This window comes from Alligator sinensis, unplaced genomic scaffold, assembly GCF_000455745.1.
Source record: "Alligator sinensis unplaced genomic scaffold, ASM45574v1 scaffold223_1, whole genome shotgun sequence".
Classification (NCBI taxonomy): Eukaryota; Metazoa; Chordata; order Crocodylia; family Alligatoridae; genus Alligator; species Alligator sinensis.
Genome location: NW_005841936.1, coordinates 1,408,975 through 1,430,162, shown reverse-complemented (window position 1 = coordinate 1,430,162; position 21,188 = coordinate 1,408,975). Strand labels below are relative to the sequence as shown.

Below are 21,188 nucleotides of genomic sequence, written 5' to 3'. Positions count from 1 at the left end.
TTAAGGCCAGTCCTGAATGATGAAGCTAGATAAATCTAGAATGGAATTCAGGCACAGATTTTAACTGTGAGGTTGTAATTAATCTTTGGAACAAAGAATTGGATATATTCTGCATCGCTTGATATTTTACACGCAGTGTCTTTCTAAGCAGCATGCTCTAGTTCAGCTTCAAGATGTGAGATTGTTACAGAAACTGTTTGGTGAAATTATGTGGGCTGTCTTATACAGAGGTTTCAACTACATAGTCATGATGATTCCTTTTGCCTTATTGCTTATATAATTACTAGTTCATTATTACACATTTTGATTGGTAACTGAATAAATCCAAAATGATACTTTTTGATGTGCTTGCACACAAAAATGTTTAAGAATCCTATTTTTAAGTGGGTATTTCTATGTTTCAGTATCAGAGAGAAGCTTTTTACACATTTCAGGGCTCAACAATAAATTTACTTTCTGCATACTTTGGACAAGAGTCTACTTATGAAGCATACCTTTAGAGGTCCTGTCTGTTCACAGAGATAAAGAGTAGATATATCCATGCCAGAAGATCATAATAGCAATAGGTCTGATTTTCATTAATCTTCCATTCTCAACTGAAGATTGGAAGATTAAGCTTGCATTCTAATAAGGCTATTTAGTTGCATAATAAAAAACTGTATTAGTACTTGTTTAACATATTAACTAAAAATGAAATTAGTTTTTAAGCACTTATCTTTTTTTTCCCCTAGACACAGCCCTCTTCTGCAGATGTATCAAAAGCATCCACTGCAAAGCCATCTGAAGTAAAGGTATGAAGTCCTAAGTATATTAATTTTTGCAACTCAAGCACTGGTTTAGAAGGCATGAGATTAAGTCAGAAGATCTGAGTCTTACTTCACACACTGCTACTGACTTGCATTCAAGTATAACTTATTCAGAATCTCTGAGATATGTTCATAGGTCTTGATTCAGAAAACAATAACATGTAGAACTTAATTTGCATGCATAGTTCCAGCCTAGGGTAATGACCTTAGCATGTTGTCATTAGTCTACTGTCATACCTTCCTGTTGTCCTTTACACTTGTTCTGTCCTGTCTCGAGTTTGTAAGCTTCTCATATCAGTGGTAATGACATTTTAATTTTATACTACACCTAGCACAAAGGGGTCTTATGCCTAATTTGGGCTTTTGGTTACTATCATAGATAATAAATATAAGAAAGATGCTGTTCTTCCCCTCTGCCTTGGTTGTTGCACTCCTACTTGGGAGCAGTATATTGAAATGGACAGAAATCTTCTACTCCTCCTTATATGTTTTTCAGTATTCTGGCAGCTCACAGAATCAGATAAGACAGGAAATGATGTGGGTGAGACAAGATGAGAATCTTGCCAACACTACATACTTGTGAATCAAAAACGGGTATGTTTAGTTATGGCCATGACACTTCCAAGATGACTTGTAGTATCATCAGCCAGTTTACACTGTAATTAGCATTGCAAAAAAAATCAGCTTTATGAGCATTCCCCAAAATAACAATCTTTGCTATATGTAGGCTGATTGTAGCTCAGGTTTGTTCTGAAATTATTCCAAAAGTAATGCAAACTAGTGAAAATACATATGATACTATATTCCCTAAAATTCTACAAATAATGAATTATACCTAATAGTTATAATCTATAGAACTTGAAAATATCCAACTTTTACCTGAGTATCAGTATATTTCTTAATAAAAACAACTCTGCCTTAATTTCCTTTTGTACCACCCACCTTTGGTGATATTAAGTATTATTATTATTTAAAATCAACAAGTAGATTTCTGATTCAGCTGAAATAGGGACCAATAAATCTAATTTATAAATGTTAACCTGAGCACACGTCCATAAAACTACCCACCTAGCAATAAACTAGACAATTATTTAAACCATGCATGGTCATCAGTACTCATTTAGAAACAGGGATTTGTTGTTTGTTCGTCTCCAGTTTCAGGTATGTGCGTCCTGAGGATGACGGATTAACTCATTCCTAACATGTTCTTATGCTGTTCTCTACATGATGACAGTCAAATGAGCATCTATAAAAAGATGTAGTTATTTTTCTATATATAGATCCAAAATTACACCAATAAGAGGTTGCTAAATTTCCTTTCTAATCAGACTACAGAAATCAAGTCTGCAAGAAAAACAGAACCACAGACATATATCTAAGCCATATAATCATTGATAGCTCTGAGCAGTAGGTCCCCTGAAATGTGCTGTTCTTCCATTGAGCAAACAGTAAAGAGGTTCTGCTGTACTCCTATAAGTATCATTTAATGGGGATCACTGGCTACTGAGAAGACTTTTGCTTGGGTAAGAAATAGTGTTGCTGAGGATCATGGCATATTCTGGGAAGCCATCTTCTTCTGGCCTCCAGTCCCCAGTGAATTACCTCATTCTTTCTCTCTTCTATTCCCTCAGTGCCTCAGGGACCTATTTCCTAGTTCTCCTCCTCTTGTATCTCCTCTTCTCTTGCTGCCTACCAATAAAGATCCTTTTTAGTTCTTTCTTTGCCTTCAAGGCAGAATGTGAACCCTTGTCCCCAAAATGTTCCTGGCTTTGCTTTATTCAAGGATCCTCTGAAATAAGTGGGAGCCACTGCAGTTGAAGCAGGAATAAAGGTCTGTTGTTTTTAAGTGGGAATCCAAGTCATCGTGTGAATGTGGTTGGTTGCCTCATTGAAGTGTCATGGCCTTGGCTGGAGGGAGCTGGGTGCGTGGTTGCTGTGCTGCTAGGAGAGATAGAAAGGTATAGAAAAGGGAATTGTCTGTTTATAGAATGTACTTGGAAGTTGTGTTGAGGGGTCCATTGTGAATCATAGGGTTGGAAGGTATTTCACGTGTTATGTGATCCAGCACCCTGCATTAATAGAGGAAAACCATTCCTGGATTATCCTTGTCCAGTGCTTAGCCAGCCTCCAAAACCTCCATCCTTGGGTGGACTCAAACAACCAACATCTTGATTAACAGCCAAATATACTAATTAATTGTGCTGCAGACCTATACTATTCAAATCATTACACCTTTGGTCCACTGTTAGTTGCTGAGGAAATCTGAGTGGAGTTCAGAGCTCAGGCTGGGTTTGCAAAATGAGAGACTATCTAGTATTTATTTTTCTCAAGGCTTTACATATATGGGACATTCAGGAAACTTAAAATCAGCTGAAAGTGTAAATGTAGGCTGCTTACAGACATGGCCCACCCCCTCCCCTCCCCCCACCTCAAAACAAAAAACAAAACAGGGCTTTACTTTCAGTTTAGCATGCCCCAACACCAAACGCTGCACAAGCCCAGGAGAGGAATCATATCAGTTTAACCTGGCTTGCCTGGAGTCTGTATAGCTCATGCACTTCAGCAGGCCTTTTGGTGCTTTTATTTAAAAACTGATTCAATCAGTAATTCAATCAGCTATTACATAAAAGTGCCAAAAAGCCCTGCTGATGTGCATGAGCTATACAGATGCTGGGGACCTGGGTCAAATTGACGCAATTCCTCTTTCAGTAAAGCACTGGGGTTTTTTCCCCCACATCTGTCATCAGCCTTCATGAATATCAATTAAAATATGTTAAATTTCTCTGCAGGCTGTCATTTATGTCTGAAGTACCATAATCCCAAAGGTACCTAAAGTTACTTTCTACCAACATAAATGCTTAGGAAGAGGAGATGCTTGTGATGTGGCCTTAATTTTCTTGTCCCTCGTCTTTTGTAATTTCTGCTAAGTTGTTTTAATTGAGAAAAAAATGTTAGTAAAATACAATTTCCTTTTTCACAAAAGCCCTTTCTTTGCTAACCTTTCCTTGGAGGTATGTATTAAAAAAATGAGTTTGTACTTTAACACTAGGCTACTGCAAGCTATAAGCAGACCAGCGGACAGCAGTCTCATGGCAGGAAAAGAAACAAAACCAAGGTGAAATGTGATTCACTGTGTCTCTCTGCAGTTATTTGCAGTCACACCGACAGCATGTTTTAACCACTTACCACTAGGGCCCCAAGGCTTGAGCTAATAATCTTCAATTCCAGGCTTTCTTTTTTCATATGCTTATTCACACTGCAGTCTTCCTGATGTACCTACTATACTTTGGAGATCAATCATTAAAACAATTCTGGTTTTTTGTACTCTCACTTCTGTAACACTCATTGTCCCAACCATCAGCTAAAATGCATCTTATGTTTAATTGATCATTCAGTAATGTTGGAAAAAATTTCTCACTTCCACAGCCATACAATCACACCTAATCTCCCTGGATCAGAGGACCAAAAAAATTAGGATTACCTGCTTTGATAATTAATTGATTTGATTGATGCAAAGTATGTGTTTGTATAACATCAGGGTTGTATGATTCGTATGATTCATTGGTGTGAATGTAATATATATGTGACAGTTAATGACAGTATCTCAGAAACCATGTTTCTGGATCAGCTTTGACCTGAATGGAAAATCCAGAGTGTAGTAGGTTTTAAAATATGATCCAAGAGGTGGGGGGTGAGTTATTTTCAGTGGTATTCCAGATAATTTCTGTTCTTTCCTTACTCATATATTTTTATGATTTTATCTTAGCCTGCACAAACAGCAAAAATGGACCCTGAGAAAATACCACAGTCAGCAAAGGTAAACTACTACTTATTCACCTATGATGAATCCTTGTACCTTTTTCGCTGAAGAAATTTGAAATGATTTCATAGATTTCATAGACATTAGGGCTGGAAGGGACCTCGGAAGATCATCGAGTCCAGCCCCCTGCCCAAAGGGCAGGAAGTCAGCTGGGGTCACAGGATCCCAGGACGATAGGGTAAACCCATTGGCCACTAGTGGACCAGGTGCTAACAACTACTTGCATTGTACTGAAGGCAACAAGCTAATACAAATGGGGTAGGAACTGTTTCTCTGCATGTTGAGAGTGAAAGTAGCTCATCTCTGGGAAGCAGCCAGTCTGAACACTCTTACCCCTAATTTAGATTTCTAAATAGGATACAACACTGTATCTAGTGTGCTGCTTTTGGAGCATATGTGAGGAGAATGAATGGGGAAAAACATCATTCATTTTTCAGGAGGTAGTTATCAAATGTGTTGAAGAGTCTGGTTTGCTTTCTGGCTACATCAGAATCACAGGGAGAAAGATCTGTGCTTTTCCTGTCTACTACTTACTCTCATGTATGTTTTTCCTAGAAAGGGCGTAGGCTCCCCATTTGCAGAGTAAGTTTCAGGGGTTTTTAAATTAATCTCCTTTTCTTTCTCTCTCCTAAAAGAGAAGGAAAAAACCTGCTGAGGACTAGTCAAGAAAAAAAATTCAAACAATATAACAACCCAAGGTTCTTCAAGGATCTTTTCTTAGAAACTATGCTATAATTCAGTGGCATGAAGAACATTGCTATAAACCCTAACTATACTCTTCCTCCACATGTGGTCTCCGGCTATAGCCAAACCATCCTCAGCCAAACTGAGTACAAATTGCAAGTGACCTTGAAAATATAATCTAAAAGAGAAATTGTCAGCATCAAAGAAAACTGTGAGAAATGGACAGATAATAAAAAGTCCATAAATAACTAAATTGAAATGTTTTGACAAGTTCTTAACAGGCCCCATCATTTTAAAGCTTCTTTTAGATTATTTTAAGTCTTTGCTTTTCCCTTTGTAGTGTAGTAATCTCTATGCAAAGAAGTGTTCACAGGACTGTGCCTTTAAAATGTATACTCTACTAGAGCCAGGAATTGTATTTTTATTTGTTTATGCAGTCCTGACTACACAGATCTTCTGAAAATATTAGAACTAATTATTATTATTCTATGTTACTGTTTCTTAAATTGTGGAGTAGAGAAGAAAAATATCCTGTATATTTATTAAACTAAATTATTGATACCACTGTTTACTGATTGGCAATTTTTTTCTAATATGTATATATTGTGCTGTTTTAATTTTGATAGCCAGATGACTGTCAAACTAAACACCCAACCAAGGAAAAGCAAAAGGAATCTGGTGGGGTAAGTTATTGACATTTTATTCTGCTTGTGCATATATATACACATATGTAACTATGCTTAATTAAAATGGTGATACTGAAATAAAATCTGTTGTATATAGTAACAGCACATTTACATTTGTACAGGCAAAAAGCCCAGGCAAATCTTCTGTGGCAACAGGATCCAAGCAAACTACTACGGGAAGAGCTGCCACGGGTCCAGCTAACCAGCCAGCACAAGCCACATCAATAGAAGAATCCAAGGTAAAATAGAAAAGAGAGTCCCTTTGTTGTTTTTATTATTGCAGGAGATAGCAGCCCCTGTCATGGACTAGGACTCTGTTGAAATTGGTTCTGTACAAACAAGAGAGTTCATTTCCCAAAAAGTTCCCAATACAGGGAAATCCTGTGACTGCCATTTGACAATGTGTGGCAGTCTTTTTGTGGAACCATTATATTCCACTCTGCTTATTGACAGTTTTACGATTTAGGACTTCACGGGACTTTGAACTTTGCCTTTCATGACCTCTTTGAAAGAGCTGATGAGAAAATTAATATATAATTATCAACAGAGATATAACTTAAAATGTTGGTGCTTGTAGCAGCACACAGATGGGGAGGAGGGGAGCGCTTACCTCTTTACCATGGGCTGCTGCTGCCTCCATTCAAGCTCCCCCAACATGGGCTGCAGCAGTGACCTAGGCTTTATGGGGACGGTCATGCTAGTGTTTCCTCTGAATTGGTGCCTGGGGCTTGTGCCCCAGTCACCTCCACCCCCCTAATTATGCTACTGTTTTCAGTACTGAAGAGATCCTACTGGAAACTGTACCCAGGGGTATGTGCTCATTGATAATGATATTCCCCATGGCTAACTTCAGGCTGCTTTTAGTTTTGTAATGTTCTGGCTGTTTCTTAAGGTAAACCAGACTACGAACATGTGGCAGTTGTAGACCTGCTGAAGCTAGCAGTGCTTCCACTCCTCCACAAGCTGTGTATTGTTTGAACTCAAGCCAGTCAACAACATTTTGTTCACTTGCCTTCTTAGTGAAATGCATGAGCAGACAAGGAAGGTTAGTGTCAACCAGAGGTGCACTCTTTGCTCTGTTTGACTCAGAAGCACTGCCATAATTGAAACCTGGTTCCCTTCTTTTGAGAGTATTTTAAGCAGATTTTGGAGCACTGTCAACTGGTCTGATGTGACAGAGAAGAACGCAAGCAGTTGACAGAAGTGCAGTAATGCTTGTCTCTCAGACAGAAGAGTGCTTAGATGAGGACTGTCAAACTCATTCAGCCTCACAGGCTGTATGAGAGGCTTGGGACTCGTTTGCAGGCTCGGTTGGGCCCCAGACCAGTCCTGCATTCTGGATCCAGCTTGGGTCCAGGAGTGGCTGGAGTGGGTGCCACATGCAGCTGAGTCCTGTTCTAGCCAGTCCAGGACTGTGGTGCACAGCTTGAAGCCCTGACACCACCACCGTTGTAGAACAATGCTGCATGGCCCTGAGTCTGCTGCTGCCTCAGGGTTGTGCTGCACATGGCAACTCCATTAGTCCAGGATGTGAGCAAGAGCTGGTGCTGTGTGCGGAGACATCCAGCATACCTTGCATGCTGCCTGTGGGTCACTCAGGCTCACAGGCAGCACTGGGGGCTGGATGATGTGGCTCTGCAAACGGCATCTTTGACACCCCTGGCTTAGATGGTGTCTGCTACCATAGATTTCCCCCTGCTGTGGCAAGGGGGGAAGTGCCCATCCACTCCTGAATACAGCTGGAGTGTAGGTTGCCAACACCTGTAGTAGATAACCAGTGCTCAAAGCATATCAGTGGTATGAAAGGAGTGTCATAAAGTTGCACACCTTCTATCAGCACCAAATGATCCTTTGTTGAATTAATAGTCTTTTTCTTGAAATGTGTATATGATCATGTTCTACTTTTTGCACAGGTGGCAAGAAGGGCAAAAGTAATATACTAGAATAGAACATCTCTATTGTAGTTTGTCTATCGAATTTTGTATAGTCATGTCAGTAACACACTCCTTGTTTTTTTGTTTCCCCTCACCCTTAGCATAAAACTGAAAATAAATCCCTAGCTGGTGGGGCAGCTGCTGCAACTGCAGGTGCAGTTGGTGCCGTTGCTGCAGCTGGTTTGGTTGTTCCAGATAAGCCAAGTGCTGAGGTTGGTAACTACAGTCTTAACACATATCAGTTATATGTTTACATCCAATTGTTTCATGATGGCTTACAGCAATATTTTTACCTTTTTTTTTGCAGAGTAAAGAAAGTAAACCAGCAGCCCCAACTGCTGAAGCTGCAACTACTGTGTCATCTGAAAAGGTAGGTAACAATACAGTGATCTACAAATCATCTTATATAAAAACAAAACTTCCCCTGTTCTTTACTTCTGCCAAATCTAAGACTGCTGTCAATAATTGGTTAGTACTTGTATCTTTGTAACAAATATTTACAATGATTCAGGAGGAGCGGGAAATACAGTAGAGTGCTAAACAACTTTCTACTTCTTACAGGTCAGTTTATTTCCTTCTCTCAAAGTTTTATAAAGACTTCTTCTTGCTCCTCTTTGATAAGGAAATTTTGAGAGCTTGAAAAATACCTTCCTAAATTCTTTTACGTGTTAATAAAGTATTTTAAAATGCAACCTCTGACTATGGACAAAGGCTACCTTTTTAACTTCTTCAAAACAAGAGAGTGTTACAGTTCAGTATCTGCAACAAGACAGGTGATCTGAATTGCTGCAGATGCAACCCTGAATGGTTCAAGTTGTAACAGTCTGCTGTTCTATCACTGCTTGAGCATGTAGATGTAAGAGTTATGCATGTTTTCATAACTGCCTAGGGTTCATTCCCAATCTTGTAGGGGCCTACTTAGTTCGTGATTTCGTGGGTTTTGCAGAAATTGTGAAAGCGGGCATGGTCCATAAAATCAGGGAATGTTGTGAAATCCATGAAAAAATACTTACTAAAAATAAAATGCTGGCTCCCTAGTGGAAAGGGAGCAGCTGAGATGGCAACTGCCCCCTCCCCTCACCGCTAAGAAGGCTGCCTGTCATGTGGCCCTGTCCCTCTCAGGCAATCAGTGGTGTGGGGCAGGGCCACATGATGGACAGCCTTCAATCAATCAGTGGCAAGTGGTGGGGACACGAGGTCCCTTGACCAATCAGAGGTTGGGGGCGGGGGGCACTGTGATAAACTGTGAAAATGGAGGCTGGCCGCACAATCTGACCACAAAATTGATCCCCTGCCACCTCAAATTTGGTAGGTCCCTACCAATTAGCACAGTTATTTGATATTCAGCTATTTTCTTATTCAAACTGAAAGAGTTTGAAAATCATTTTCTTTGGAAAGACTTATTTACTGTTGAACTAACTGCGGTTATTCACAGCAAATTTTTGGGTTGGTTTCTAGGATGGATCTGGACCCTCATGTATATCTCTCTCCTTAAAGATCCTATGTCAAATGGATTGTTTTGTTTTTTTTAACCAAAGGGAACATAAGTCTCCTTTTGGAGCCTGCCAACCCTGTTTCTAGGTGTTGAGCTTCTTTGACTAATGAAGGCCTCAATGCAAGTTGAGTAATTCAGCTCCTCATATGAATGGCCCCATTTAATAACAAAAAAATCTCAAATTGCTAATGATCGTTCCATCTCTACTGGCTGCCTTGGTATTGCTTTGTCTTCTTGGGCTTATGGTGGAGCATGAATCTTAAGTTTGGCAACAACTCTGCCAAACTGTAGGTGTCCATATTAGATTGTTTTCCTAGTTTTAAACAGAAATACTGAGTCTCTTTATGTTTGTAGCTTTCTGACTGTCTCTGCACTATATCGGTGTTTTATTTGATCCTCTGACAAAATGAATAAAGATTAAGAAAAAAAACAAACAAGCTCAACTACCTTCTTGCTTATTGGAATAAAAATTCAGTTGATTCTGCAGTCATCAAATAGGAGGTAATCAGAAAGCGTGGAGGTAAAATAACTTTGCACTGTTTGTTAAGGTATCTCACTGAAGCAGATTCCGCCTTTAGATACCCTGTAGTGGGGGCGCTATGCAGCTCTAATACCTTGCATATGCTGCCTGTGGGTCACTCAGACTCGCAGGCAGCACTGGAGGCTGGATGATGTGGCTCTGCAAATGGCATCTTTGACACCCCTGGCTTAGATGGTGTCTGCTACCATAGATTCCCCCTGCTGTGGCAAGGGGGGAAGTGCCCATCCACTCCTGTACAGTTGGGATTCCAATTATGAGAGACGAGGGAGACCGTCAGAGGCTAACTGATTATTCAATCAGTTATTAATTCAGACGGCCTCTGATTATTCAACTAATCACAATTATGATACTTCTTCATAATCACTTTTAAATAAATGTAGTGCATTAGAACACAACAAACTATTGCTTTGGGCCTGCAAAATGAACAGTGTAATCCCAGGCTCATACATGAACATGACAGTGCTTCCCTTTGAACATTAGCTGAAGACAGTTATCTAAAACTATTCTTAATAATTTCAGTCAACTCCTTCGTAAACATGGAAGGAGATGACAGGCTACATAGTTTTGTACTTGCATAATATCTTAAAAAATAGACTTGGTTGTTCATTTTAAGGTTTGTTCTTTGCTTTGATGTGTGTGGGGGTTTTTTTGTTTTTGTTTTTTTTCTTTACAATGTCACAGTAATGCTGTGACTTCAGGGATAGATCTGTATCTTAACTTGTTGAATTCTCTACTTTTTTTCCAGTCTGACATTGATGCAGCTTTAGATAGCTTAATAGATACCCTTGGAGGACCTGAAGAAAATGCACCCCCCAGCCCAGTGTACACTGGTCCAGAAGTTATGGTACTGAATTTCATGTGTGAAAAATAGACTTTCCCCTAAGATATGTTCCTTGTTATTGTAGGAGCTCAATAGTTGTCATTTTTATCTCATAACATCATAAATATTTAATGTTTCTCTGTAACACATACAATTTGACACTCATGTAATTTAGTACCATGCTTGGCTGTAAGAAAATATTGCGTGTAAGTATGCTGCAGCAAGAAGTAGTGAAGTGTCAACAAACTGAAAGAAAAGCTGCTCTGTGAATTGGTTGCCAAGTATTTGGTTTTCTGACCAATTTAAAATGACAGCGTATTTTTAATCAAAACATCTAATGAGGTAGATTAAAAAAATTGTGGATAGGTGAAGGGAATTTTTCTGGTTACATTTTTACTTGTACCAGAGTAAAAGAGTTAACTCAGATACTAGAAGCAGTCTAGCCTTGGCAGTCTATACAGTCTCTGGTACCAAAGTGGCTTGTTTAAAGGTAATTGAAATATCTCTTCACTACACTGTACTCTTTAGTGTAAATGGACCACTTATTGTACTCTACCTTCACTTGTTTCACCACCATCACTAGTGGATAGATCACTAGTGCATTTCATACATTGGCAATGCGTAGGGGGTGCACACAGGTGCACATGCACCCCCTGAGTGTGGCAGTGCACCCCCTGCAAAAAGGCGCCACCAACACCACCTCCTCACCTTGCCACCGCTAGCATCTGTGGGTGGTCCACGATCGCTGTTGGCTGCCGTCAATGCTGCCAGTGGTGTCTGCGGGTGGTTGCCAACCACTGGTCAGCACTCACCACCCTGCTGCTGACAGTGCTGAGGCTGCCTGCGGCAGCTCCTCGCTTGCCTCTGCCATACACCCACCACCAACAGCACTGTTGCTGCCTGTGGGAGCTCGCTGTGCCCCCCCAGCCTCCAGGGGCATGTGGCATTCATGATTTCATATATACTTACCATTTTGCGTTAGCAACTTCCATTTTTTTCAGTAAGCATTAATGCAAAAATTGACTCATTTTCTGTTGCAGGATCCATTTTCTGCTGAGTATTTGGAAGAACTGGGAAAGCGGGAAGGTAGTCTCCCTCCAGAGTACTTGAAGTTATTGGAGGTAAACAAGATGAATAATATTACTAGGTTGCAGCTGTGATTTTCAGTTTGGTGAGTTGATATATTCCATTCACCATAAAAAATATTTTTTTTCAGGGTAAAGGAGATGGCAAAGTTGCAATACCTCCAAAAATAGAGGAAGAATCTCTGGTAAGGTTAAATTTGTCCCAGAACATGAAAATGAGCCTTCATTCTCATAATTTGATTTGTATTAACTTCCTAGCATCAAAAAACCTGAATTTCAGAAGGTACTAACTTTATGCAGTTCCCACTGAAATCAGTGGGAAGCAGTAGCATAACTAGGGCAGGGAAAATGGGACAGCTGCCCAGGTTGTCAGCTTGGGGAAGGTGGAAGAGGTTGCGGGGGGAAAAAACCTGCCATCATAGCTGCACAATCATGTTAGCAGCATGGCAGCAGCCAGAAGTCACCACTCCCCTCTATATTGTGGTTGCCCCCAGTGCCTGGCTACATTGTCACACCTTTGAGAATACTACAAATAGTATTCTTTGCTTGGCAGTATTAAAGTAGATCTCAATAGTTTCATGTGGGATTTCTTTGCTACCTTCCATAGCAAAGAATGCTTGAATCCTTGTGCTTAAGGTAATTTCTTAGGATGTCGACAAACAATCAAATTGTAGGGAGTAAAAGGGGGGTAGGACCTTACCTCAGAACAGATGCTCCTATCTGAAATGGGTAAGCTTAGCTTTTGCCTACTGCAGGTGAGGCCAGGCAGACAAACAATATGGTGGAGCAGCTAGCTGAGATGTATTAAGTGTCAGTCCCTTTAACTCACTGAACTTTGTCCATATCTTTAGAATGTACTTTGATTCCACTAGAAGTTCACCGTTTCAGGAAAACCCAAAGCTGAAGTTTCTGATGTTAGGTGTACAGAGAAGTGTAGGATTAACCTTTTTTTTGTTTTGTTTTTTCCTGTGGCTGCCCTGAGACAATATGAAACAATACTGTGTTAGGCATATGTTGCTATTTAAGCATACAGTTACTGAACAGTACATAAGGTTTGGGAGTTTTTGAGAGCATTGACCTTCAGACTTCAATGACTATAACTTAGCTGCAATTTCTGTTTAGAAACCAATGACAGTTGATGACATTGCAGATGCCCTGTCATCTGACTTTACTTGCAGTGTTCCATCTGCTGAGAAGGTGACAACTCTGAAAGAGGTACTGATTTTTCCCATCACAGGATTTTTTTTTTTTTGGCCTAAAATTAATCTTGATATTTTTACCCTTTTGTTACTCATTTTTGCAAATTTGCTAGTAACAGACTTTTTGTGTTTTTGTCTTTCATATAGAAGCCAACAGAAGGAGAAATTGTACAAGCAGAGGCAACAAGTTCAGTCAGGAGTTCAGCTCCTCCAAAGGAGAAGAAACCAAAAGCAAGAGAGGTAAAGGCATCTCTTCTTTGACTGATATTAAAATGATGTTTTATCTACATTAGTATGGGCATGCTCTTCCAGGATGCTAAATCTTATTGGCTGTACTTGAAATCATGTTATATGTACTTAGTCCAATGTGTATTGCAAGTGCTCAGGACCTGATTGGCGGTGTTCTTCATATTACAGAATTGGGCTCAAATATAGGTTGAGTAATTCTGCTCCTAACGGGCATCCACAGGGCTCCTATAATCCTTAAAAACATTAACATAAGTAGGTTCTAAAATTATCTCATTTCCTTAGCTCTGTAGGGTATTTGTAAAACCAGGATATAATTTCATTTCCTTGTACTTGTAAAACTGCTTTTTTTTTCCCAATACCTGGAGAGAAAGTGTGTAACTTCTGACTGTGCTAATACAATGCAATACAAATGTTGCCCTGTGTGATGTTATGGTCTCTGCTCTCCTCTCTCCTTAAGGCAGGATTTATTTTCATTAGGGCCTGCTGGTTTAATCAGAGACCCGATTACCTGCTACCTCTTGATATTAAGGAAATTGGGCTTAGTCAAGCAGAAATGTCTGGCTTTTTATTCACTTGAGCCCCATGTGCAGTGTAGAGGAAGAGGCATGTAGGATAAAGTGTTTGTCATGTGTATAAATTATATTGTGATTATTCATACAATTCTTAAAATACAGGCTGCAATTAGTGATGATGCGCTGGAAGCCCTTGCTGATACCCTTGGTGCACCAGAACCTGAACCTGAGCAAGACCTGAGCATCATTGTAGAGGTTGCAGAGGTATGATTATATTTCTACTGCGACGCATCTCAAAATTCAGTGAGAATCCTGGTTCCCTTTTCCTAAGTGCTCTGCAGTCCAAAGAAGAGAGCAGTTCATGTCCTAAAGAACTTAACAATCTAAATACAGTAAAAACAGATAAGGAGAGCAGAAATAAGGTGTAAGGTGTAACGAAGTAGCCGGGGAGATGACTGGTGTGTATCTTGCCAGTTGAACTTTAAAATCTTCTGCTTTTTTCTCTCTGTCTCTAATCCTAGTCGGTGTTTAAAATCAGTAAGAGCCTTTTTAAGAAGTAAATGGAATTCCTGCTTTCCTGCTTAGTTTTAGTCTTTTCCATGTGCCTTTAGTTACTTTCAACAATGTACCTTTTATTAAACTGTTGTGTTTAACTTCTGGCCTATATTTGTATGTAATCCTTGCCTTTCTGAGATTTCTTATATTTATATTTAATTCTTGCTTTATTAGCTTTGTGATTTTTATCTCTTCGCTACTTACAGTAGTGATACAAAGCAAGTGAATGTCAGAGGGGGATTCAAAGTCAGTTGCTCATGAAAGTGTCTAGGGCCTCATTTACATGTTACACTTAAGATGTGATTAACCAGTTAATCACCTCTTAAGTTTGTGACCCAGCCACATATTCAATCAGCTAATGGTGTGATAAAACAAGCAATAAGCCACAAAGTTATTCCACAAAAATTGTGTAATAATTTTGTGATTTGTTCTTATTACACCATCAATTGAATGTGTGGCCAGGTGCTACCCTGTGGCTGAAAGCTCCATAAACTGAGGGGCTCCCAGCCACAGAGGTGCACCAGCCACTACCAGCCTCACATTTGATGAGGCTCATAACACTGGCAGCATCCCCACACTGCCCCTGCTGCGAGCCCCATAGCTGGTGAGGCTCATGGAGGGGGGGCAGCATGGGTAATGCTTCCCCCAATGCAAGACATGTCAACTACAGGGCTTGCAGTGGGGACAGCATGGGGAATTGCTGCCTAATGCAAGCCTCTTCAGCTGTGGGACTTGCAGCAACGGCAGCATGGGGAACACCGCTACTGCTGTGAGCCTTGTCAGCTGTGGAGCTTGCAGCGGGGACAGTGCAGGGGAATGCTGCCCCTCCTGCAAGCCTCATCAGCTATGGACCTTATGGTAGGGACAGTGTGTAGAACTCTACCCACTCTGCGAGCCCTGTCAGCTGCAGGGCTCACAGCAGCAGGAACCGGCGTAGGGGGAGCTTGGGATCATGGCAATAAGGCGTGATCGACTCTGCTGGGTCCCACAATCACGCCTCCAACTATGAATGAGTGGCATGGCAGGAGGCAAAGTTGTGTGGATTGTGCATCAGGTCATGTCATGCTTGTCCCTGAACATCTAGATGGGGCCCTAGAATGCTACTTAAAGTGGAGGTTGAAAAGCCTGAGATGATGTCAGAAAAGCAGATTGGCACAGGAGTCTGGAGTCAGGGAGAGTGAATGTCCAGAGGAGCTGGGAACATGTGGAAACCTAGGGATGTATTGCCCAGTGCTGGAGGTGGCAAGGGAGCAAAGGCTGGCACTGTGTATTCGAGAGATCCAGTTAGCAAGGCATGCAGGCCTGTTCACCTTTTATTTCTTTTGGCTACTGGTGTGGCCAGACTGATGGCAACCCCTAGGAAATCTGGGGGCTTTGTCCTGTGTTTCCTAGAAACATTTAAGTGTATGAGGTACTAGAGTTATATTTGTGTCCCACTTCTCTGGGACTGTATTTCTCCAGAATGCATAGCATAAGGCATCACTGTGATATGCACTGTCAGTTTCAAAAACAATATTTATTTCACATGTAAGTGTCATACTTACAACAAAAGCCTGCCTTAAAAAGGTCATGAGGGTTTGGAAATGTGAGGTCTTCAAAGCATAGAATAACTTTATCTGACTTGAGTACCTGTAGAAGTAGCAGCTTAAATTTAAGTGATCTTTGCTACAAAAAAAGAATATTGGTGTTGTTTTTTCCTTGAATTTCTGTAAATGTGTATTTATATTCTTTTCTTTAGCCAAAAGCCAAAGAGAAAAAAGAAGAAAAGGTTGGAGAACGTGAGGACACAATCCCTCCTGAATACAGATTAAAACCAGCATTGGTAATTTCTCATCTCTCCTTTCTTTGCGTACATTAGAAGTGTCTGACTGTTTGTGGTTTTATTGCAGATGGGGCTGAAAGTGGAGAAAGGAAATGGTGGATCTCTTTTCTAGCATATTCCCTTTGGGTGGTTTTTATATCCCTGGTCTCTTTCCTTTTCCCAGTGGACATGCTGAAAATAGTCCTAAGGATTCCTGGCATTTTATTGATTGCATTTAGGAGAGGAATGTGTAGCCTGGGAAAGTGGTGGTATTTCTTTTGGATTTGTCTTTGAGGAAGCACTGAAAGCAACATTTTATAACTGGCCAAGCCACCGGAGAGTATTTATTTTTCATTTTTGCCCACATTATTTATATCTTTTTGCCAAGCAGATAGGTGAATGTTCTTACAAAACTTTACCAGCATGTTGTGACTGATGTACAGTACAGTGTTGACATTTGAACTGGCCTTGTTAGGTTTCATTTTGAACAGGGCAGTTTTTACATGCAGAGAAGCAGTCCTATGTCAATCAAAAGTCAGATTTCTCTTCACAACTACCAGGACTATAAAACTGGATCTATATTACTTCTGATTTAATTCCTGTTTTTCACTGATCTGACTCTATGCCACTGTAAATCTGTTATAGGCCCTATTAGTCAGATTCTTTGTGGTGTTTTGGCCCCTTTGTGCCACTTTATGGTCACTGAGTGTTTGGAAACCAGGTCTTTTTAGTCAACTGAGAATTCTTTGAGCCTGGGGGAGCTCTTGGCTATACTAGAGCTATACCCCATCCCCACATCACCTCTTCCATCAAGCCCTGATGTAGGATTTGGTAAAAGGTGGATGTTTTTGTAGAAAGTAACTCGGGTGTGGACAAAAGTACACTGTGCTCCTGTTCTGCCCTGTTCTGTTTGATGTATGGTTCTCTGGGCATCATCACCAGCTCTAATAGAGCAGAGTAACCCTAGTTCTCTCTGAGCCAATTTAGGTATAGGCAATGTATGTTGAACCTATGGTCAGTACAACTGTACCTTGAGGCTTAGGAAACGGTAACAGGTTCTCTGATTATCTCCTTGCCCCCTCAGTAAAAATTGGGTGCTGGAGACTATATAAGAATGTTTTCTGTAAGCAAAAGCTGAAGTGTGATATCAGTTTATGTAATAATACTACTGAAATGCTTTCTGGCTTAACGATTTTTATGCCTCATTCTGGTGGCAGCCCCTTCTGCATGGGAATGGGAATGTTTTGCTACTCCCACACAGTACAAGAAAGATAACACAATGTTTGGGAAATCTACGTTATTAGCGCTTGTTAACAAATGTGATGTGGCAACATTCTTTTGAATGCTTGTTTTCATGTAATTGTTTTTGAATTTTTGAATGTTTATGGACACCTTTCTCATTGTAAACATCCTAAATTTGTCCTTGGTAGCAAGCATTATAAGCCAAATTTTGTAGTAATAAAAAAACCTATCAATAATGTTTATATTATTTTATTTTCAGGATAAAGATGGAAAACCATTATTGCCAAAACCTGATGAAAAACCTAAGGTAAGAAAAATAACAATATTACAGGATTGTGAGTAGACACACACTTTTTTTTCACTTTGTCCATTCTTTCATACTTCAGTTATATAGTCTCTGAACCTGTTCTTATATTTACTGATTCACATGCTGTAGGGGCACAGCTTGATGTTCTTGAGTGTCAAATGAAAAGATGCTGCTGTACATAAACATTGCTGATTTTGAAAAAAGCATTTGAGGGGGTATTATCTGGAAATTGAGCCATTATGGAATTCCAGAGATTAATCTTGTGAAAGCCTTTTATAATGGTATAAGGCAGTGGTGCTCAATCTTTTTGGCTGGTGGGCAGGAGGGGCAGTGACCGGGACATTCACGGGACAGATCTAGCTGGTGGTTGCAATCTAGCAAGGGGCAGTTGTGGCAGAGCCCCATCTGGCTGCATGGAGGGGGCCAGGGGCTATCCTGGCTCCAACGTGGCCCCATGGGGGGAGGGAGGGCATGTGGTCTGGCTCCACTGGGGGAAGGGGCTTGACTCCGCCCCGCAAGGGGGGGGAGGCGGCTTGACCCAGCCTCAGAGGGGAAAGCAGGCATGGCTTAGTCCCATCTAGCCTGTGGGGAGGGGTGTTGCCCAGCCTCATCCAGCTGCAGGGGTGGGGGGAGGAGGCGTGACCCTGCCTCAACCTGCTGTGCAAGGCTTAGGGTTTGAGGATTTGGCAGCAGAGGTGGCTGACCATATTTATTGCCACCACTCCCCTGCTGCTAAATTTCCTTATCCATGGGAAGCCCTGAGGCTTGGATATTTATGGCTATGCGGACTGTGTTTGGCTCAGGCTGGAAGTTGAACACCCTGGTATACGGTAATCCATGGTTGGCTTTCCTAAAGCCTTTTGAAGTACAGACAATTGTGAAGCAAGGATGTTTTCCATCACTCCTGCTATTTTTTTTAATTAACTGAGTGACTGATGAGGAATACAACTGGAAATTAAAAGAGAAGGTTACATTTAATGCCAAAAAGACTTTGCAGCTGATATCTGCCATGGGGCCAAGAGACCAAAAGAAACGTGACTGAGAATATGGAAGGACCAGAAGAGGAAGCTGAAAAATTTGGGTTGAAGATAACTAGTAGGGCTGTGCGAAATTTCACCCGGTGTTTCGTCTCAAAGCTGTTTTGATGCATTTCACTTCTCAAAACAGTGAAATCGAAATGGAACAAAAGCCTTCAAAACAACTTCAAAACGAAACAAGGGAACTTGAAACTTTTTGAAATATTTCAAGTCTCAAAGCCAGGCTTACTTGCTTCAGTGCCAGTCCCAGCCAGCAGCACCCCTGGAAGAGCTGCGGGGGCTGTGCCGGAGTACTCCCAGGGGCATGGGCCCCTAATCTGCCTGCCAGATGACAGACCGGCACTGGGTGCAGCCCGCACCCAGTGCTGGGAAGATTGGTGCTGCCGCTGGCCCCAGGCAGCAGCACTCGGCTCCTGTCACCCAGCAGGCGGATCGGGAGCACGCACTTCCAGGAGAACTGTAGCACAGCCCTCCTGGGGGTGCTGGCAAGCCCCCGATCTGCCTGCTGGCTGACAGGAGCTGGGTGCTGCCGCTTGGGGCCAGTGGGGCCAGGGCAGATTAGCTCGTGCAGGGACCCACCGCCCTGATCCCAGGGCAGGGGAGGGTCCCCACACCAGCTGATCTGCCTTGGGCCCCTACCAGGAGCCGGCCCTGGTAGGGGGCAGGGAAGATCAGCTCATGTGAGGACCCACCCTGACCCCTGGGGCGGCAGGTCCCCACACAAGCTGAACTGCCCTGGCCTCACTGACCCCAGGTGGCAGCACCCAGCTTCTGTCAGTCAGCACCGCCGGGAGGGCTGCGGGGGCTGTGCTGGAGTCCTCCAGGGGGTGCGTGCCCCCGATCTGCTTGCTGGGTAATAGGAGCCAGGTGCTGCCGCCTGGGGCTAGTGACAGCACTGATCTTCCCGGCGCTGGGTGCAGGCTCCACCCAGTGCTGGTCTGTCATCTGGCAGGCAAATCAGGGGCCTGCACCTCCGGGAGGACTCTGGCACAGCCCTCCCGGGGTGCGGGTGAGCCGTTGATCTGCTTGCCAGATGAGAGGAGCCGGGTACTGCTGCCTGGGACTGGCGGCAGTAACGATCTTCCTGGCACTGGTCCCAGGTGGCAGCACCTGACTTCTCTCATCTGGCAGGTAGATTGGGGGGGGGAGGGGTTGCACCCCAGGGGGGACTCTGGCATAGCCCCAGCAGCCCTCCCAGGGGTGCGGGTGAGCCCCCGATCCGCCTGCCTGCTGCATTCTATGTTTCCCCATAATAACCTATGGGTGAAACGTCGAAACAGCAAAACAGTTTGATGAAACAAAACAGAACAGTGTTTTCAAAACTAAATGAAACTCAAAACGAAACACTGTTCTGTCAAAACGGAAGTCAGATTGGACCAATGCTGGGTGGAAGAGACAGGGAACACCAAGAAAGTAGTTGGAGCCCTGGGAGATGTCGATGTAAATGGCACATACCCTGAAGAAGTAGAGAGCTACTTTTCCCTTGAAAGTATTGGGGGCTGCTCTGGTGGCACTGGGGAAGAGATCTGTGCAAGGAATGGTAAAGCACAAGTAGCTTTTACTTTCCTGAAAGCAGGTTAGCACTAAACATTCAGTGACAACCACTTTAAAATCAATATCTACACCACATTTTAAAAATTAAATGACCAGAGTGGGTAGTAAACAACAAATTACATGGCACAATGCACAAGAGATCTGCAGAAGGAAAAAAAGTGGAAATGGCATATAGCCATATTCTGAGGAAACTAGATACTTATGTTACACCAGAACTAGATACTGACATTACACACATTTTTGGAGTGGTTACTCCAAAAATTTCTGGGGAGGAGGAAGATGCAGTGAGGTAAAGGTGGTTGGTCTGACTTGAAGTAAAGCCAAACAGTGAGCCAAAGGCAGCACTGGTTGGAGGATTGTTGTTGACAACTGTGCTTCAGTAATGAAGCGTAGGCAGAAAGGGAAAAGTTGTTTTGCTTTCTAGCTGTCTTTCAGGCTAATAATAAGGTTGAATACTATTTGTTCTGTAAATTGATCATGCAGATATTTGAATAATATTGAAATGCTTCAGCAGTATGTAGAAACTGAGAAAGCAAATGTTAAACATGGTGTGTTTGCCAGTGGTCCATTCTTATTGCTAGTAATTAGGCTTACTGAACACAACCAGAATAAAAAGTCTTGTTGTTAATTGAAAAGTTCTTAATTGTTTCTATGCCTTTCTGTTGCTCCTGCATGAATTATAATGGGGAAGCAGTCGTGATTTGTAGGGTTATTTCGTTTGGAGGAAAGAAGACTGAGGGGAGATTTGATAAGTCTTCAAATACATAAAGGGCAATTACAGAGACGATGGAGATTCATAGATTCATAGATGTTAGGGTCGGAAGGGACCTCAATAGATCATCGAGTCCGACCCCCTGCATA

At 41.9% G+C, this 21,188-nt stretch overlaps 1 protein-coding gene across 9 annotated transcripts in view; it reads left to right on the top strand.

The window, feature by feature from the left end:
* Positions 1-21,188, top strand: part of CAST (calpastatin) — a 102,958-nt gene that overhangs the window by 59,627 nt on the left and 22,143 nt on the right. For 8 of the 9 annotated variants that reach the window (XM_025199124.1, XM_025199122.1, XM_025199123.1 and 5 more), the window contains 15 exons: positions 732-791; positions 3,856-3,921; positions 4,573-4,623; positions 5,937-5,993; positions 6,119-6,235; positions 8,032-8,142; positions 8,238-8,300; positions 10,712-10,810; positions 11,827-11,907; positions 12,003-12,056; positions 12,994-13,086; positions 13,218-13,310; positions 13,994-14,095; positions 16,125-16,208; positions 17,689-17,736. In XM_025199124.1, coding sequence (XP_025054909.1) covers positions 4,591-4,623; positions 5,937-5,993; positions 6,119-6,235; positions 8,032-8,142; positions 8,238-8,300; positions 10,712-10,810; positions 11,827-11,907; positions 12,003-12,056; positions 12,994-13,086; positions 13,218-13,310; positions 13,994-14,095; positions 16,125-16,208; positions 17,689-17,736 — 1,035 coding nt within the window. In that variant the 5' untranslated portion in view covers positions 732-791; positions 3,856-3,921; positions 4,573-4,590. The remainder of the gene's footprint in view (positions 1-731; positions 792-3,855; positions 3,922-4,572; positions 4,624-5,936; positions 5,994-6,118; positions 6,236-8,031; positions 8,143-8,237; positions 8,301-10,711; positions 10,811-11,826; positions 11,908-12,002; positions 12,057-12,993; positions 13,087-13,217; positions 13,311-13,993; positions 14,096-16,124; positions 16,209-17,688; positions 17,737-21,188) is intronic. The other variant, XM_014518040.2, reaches the window with a different exon arrangement.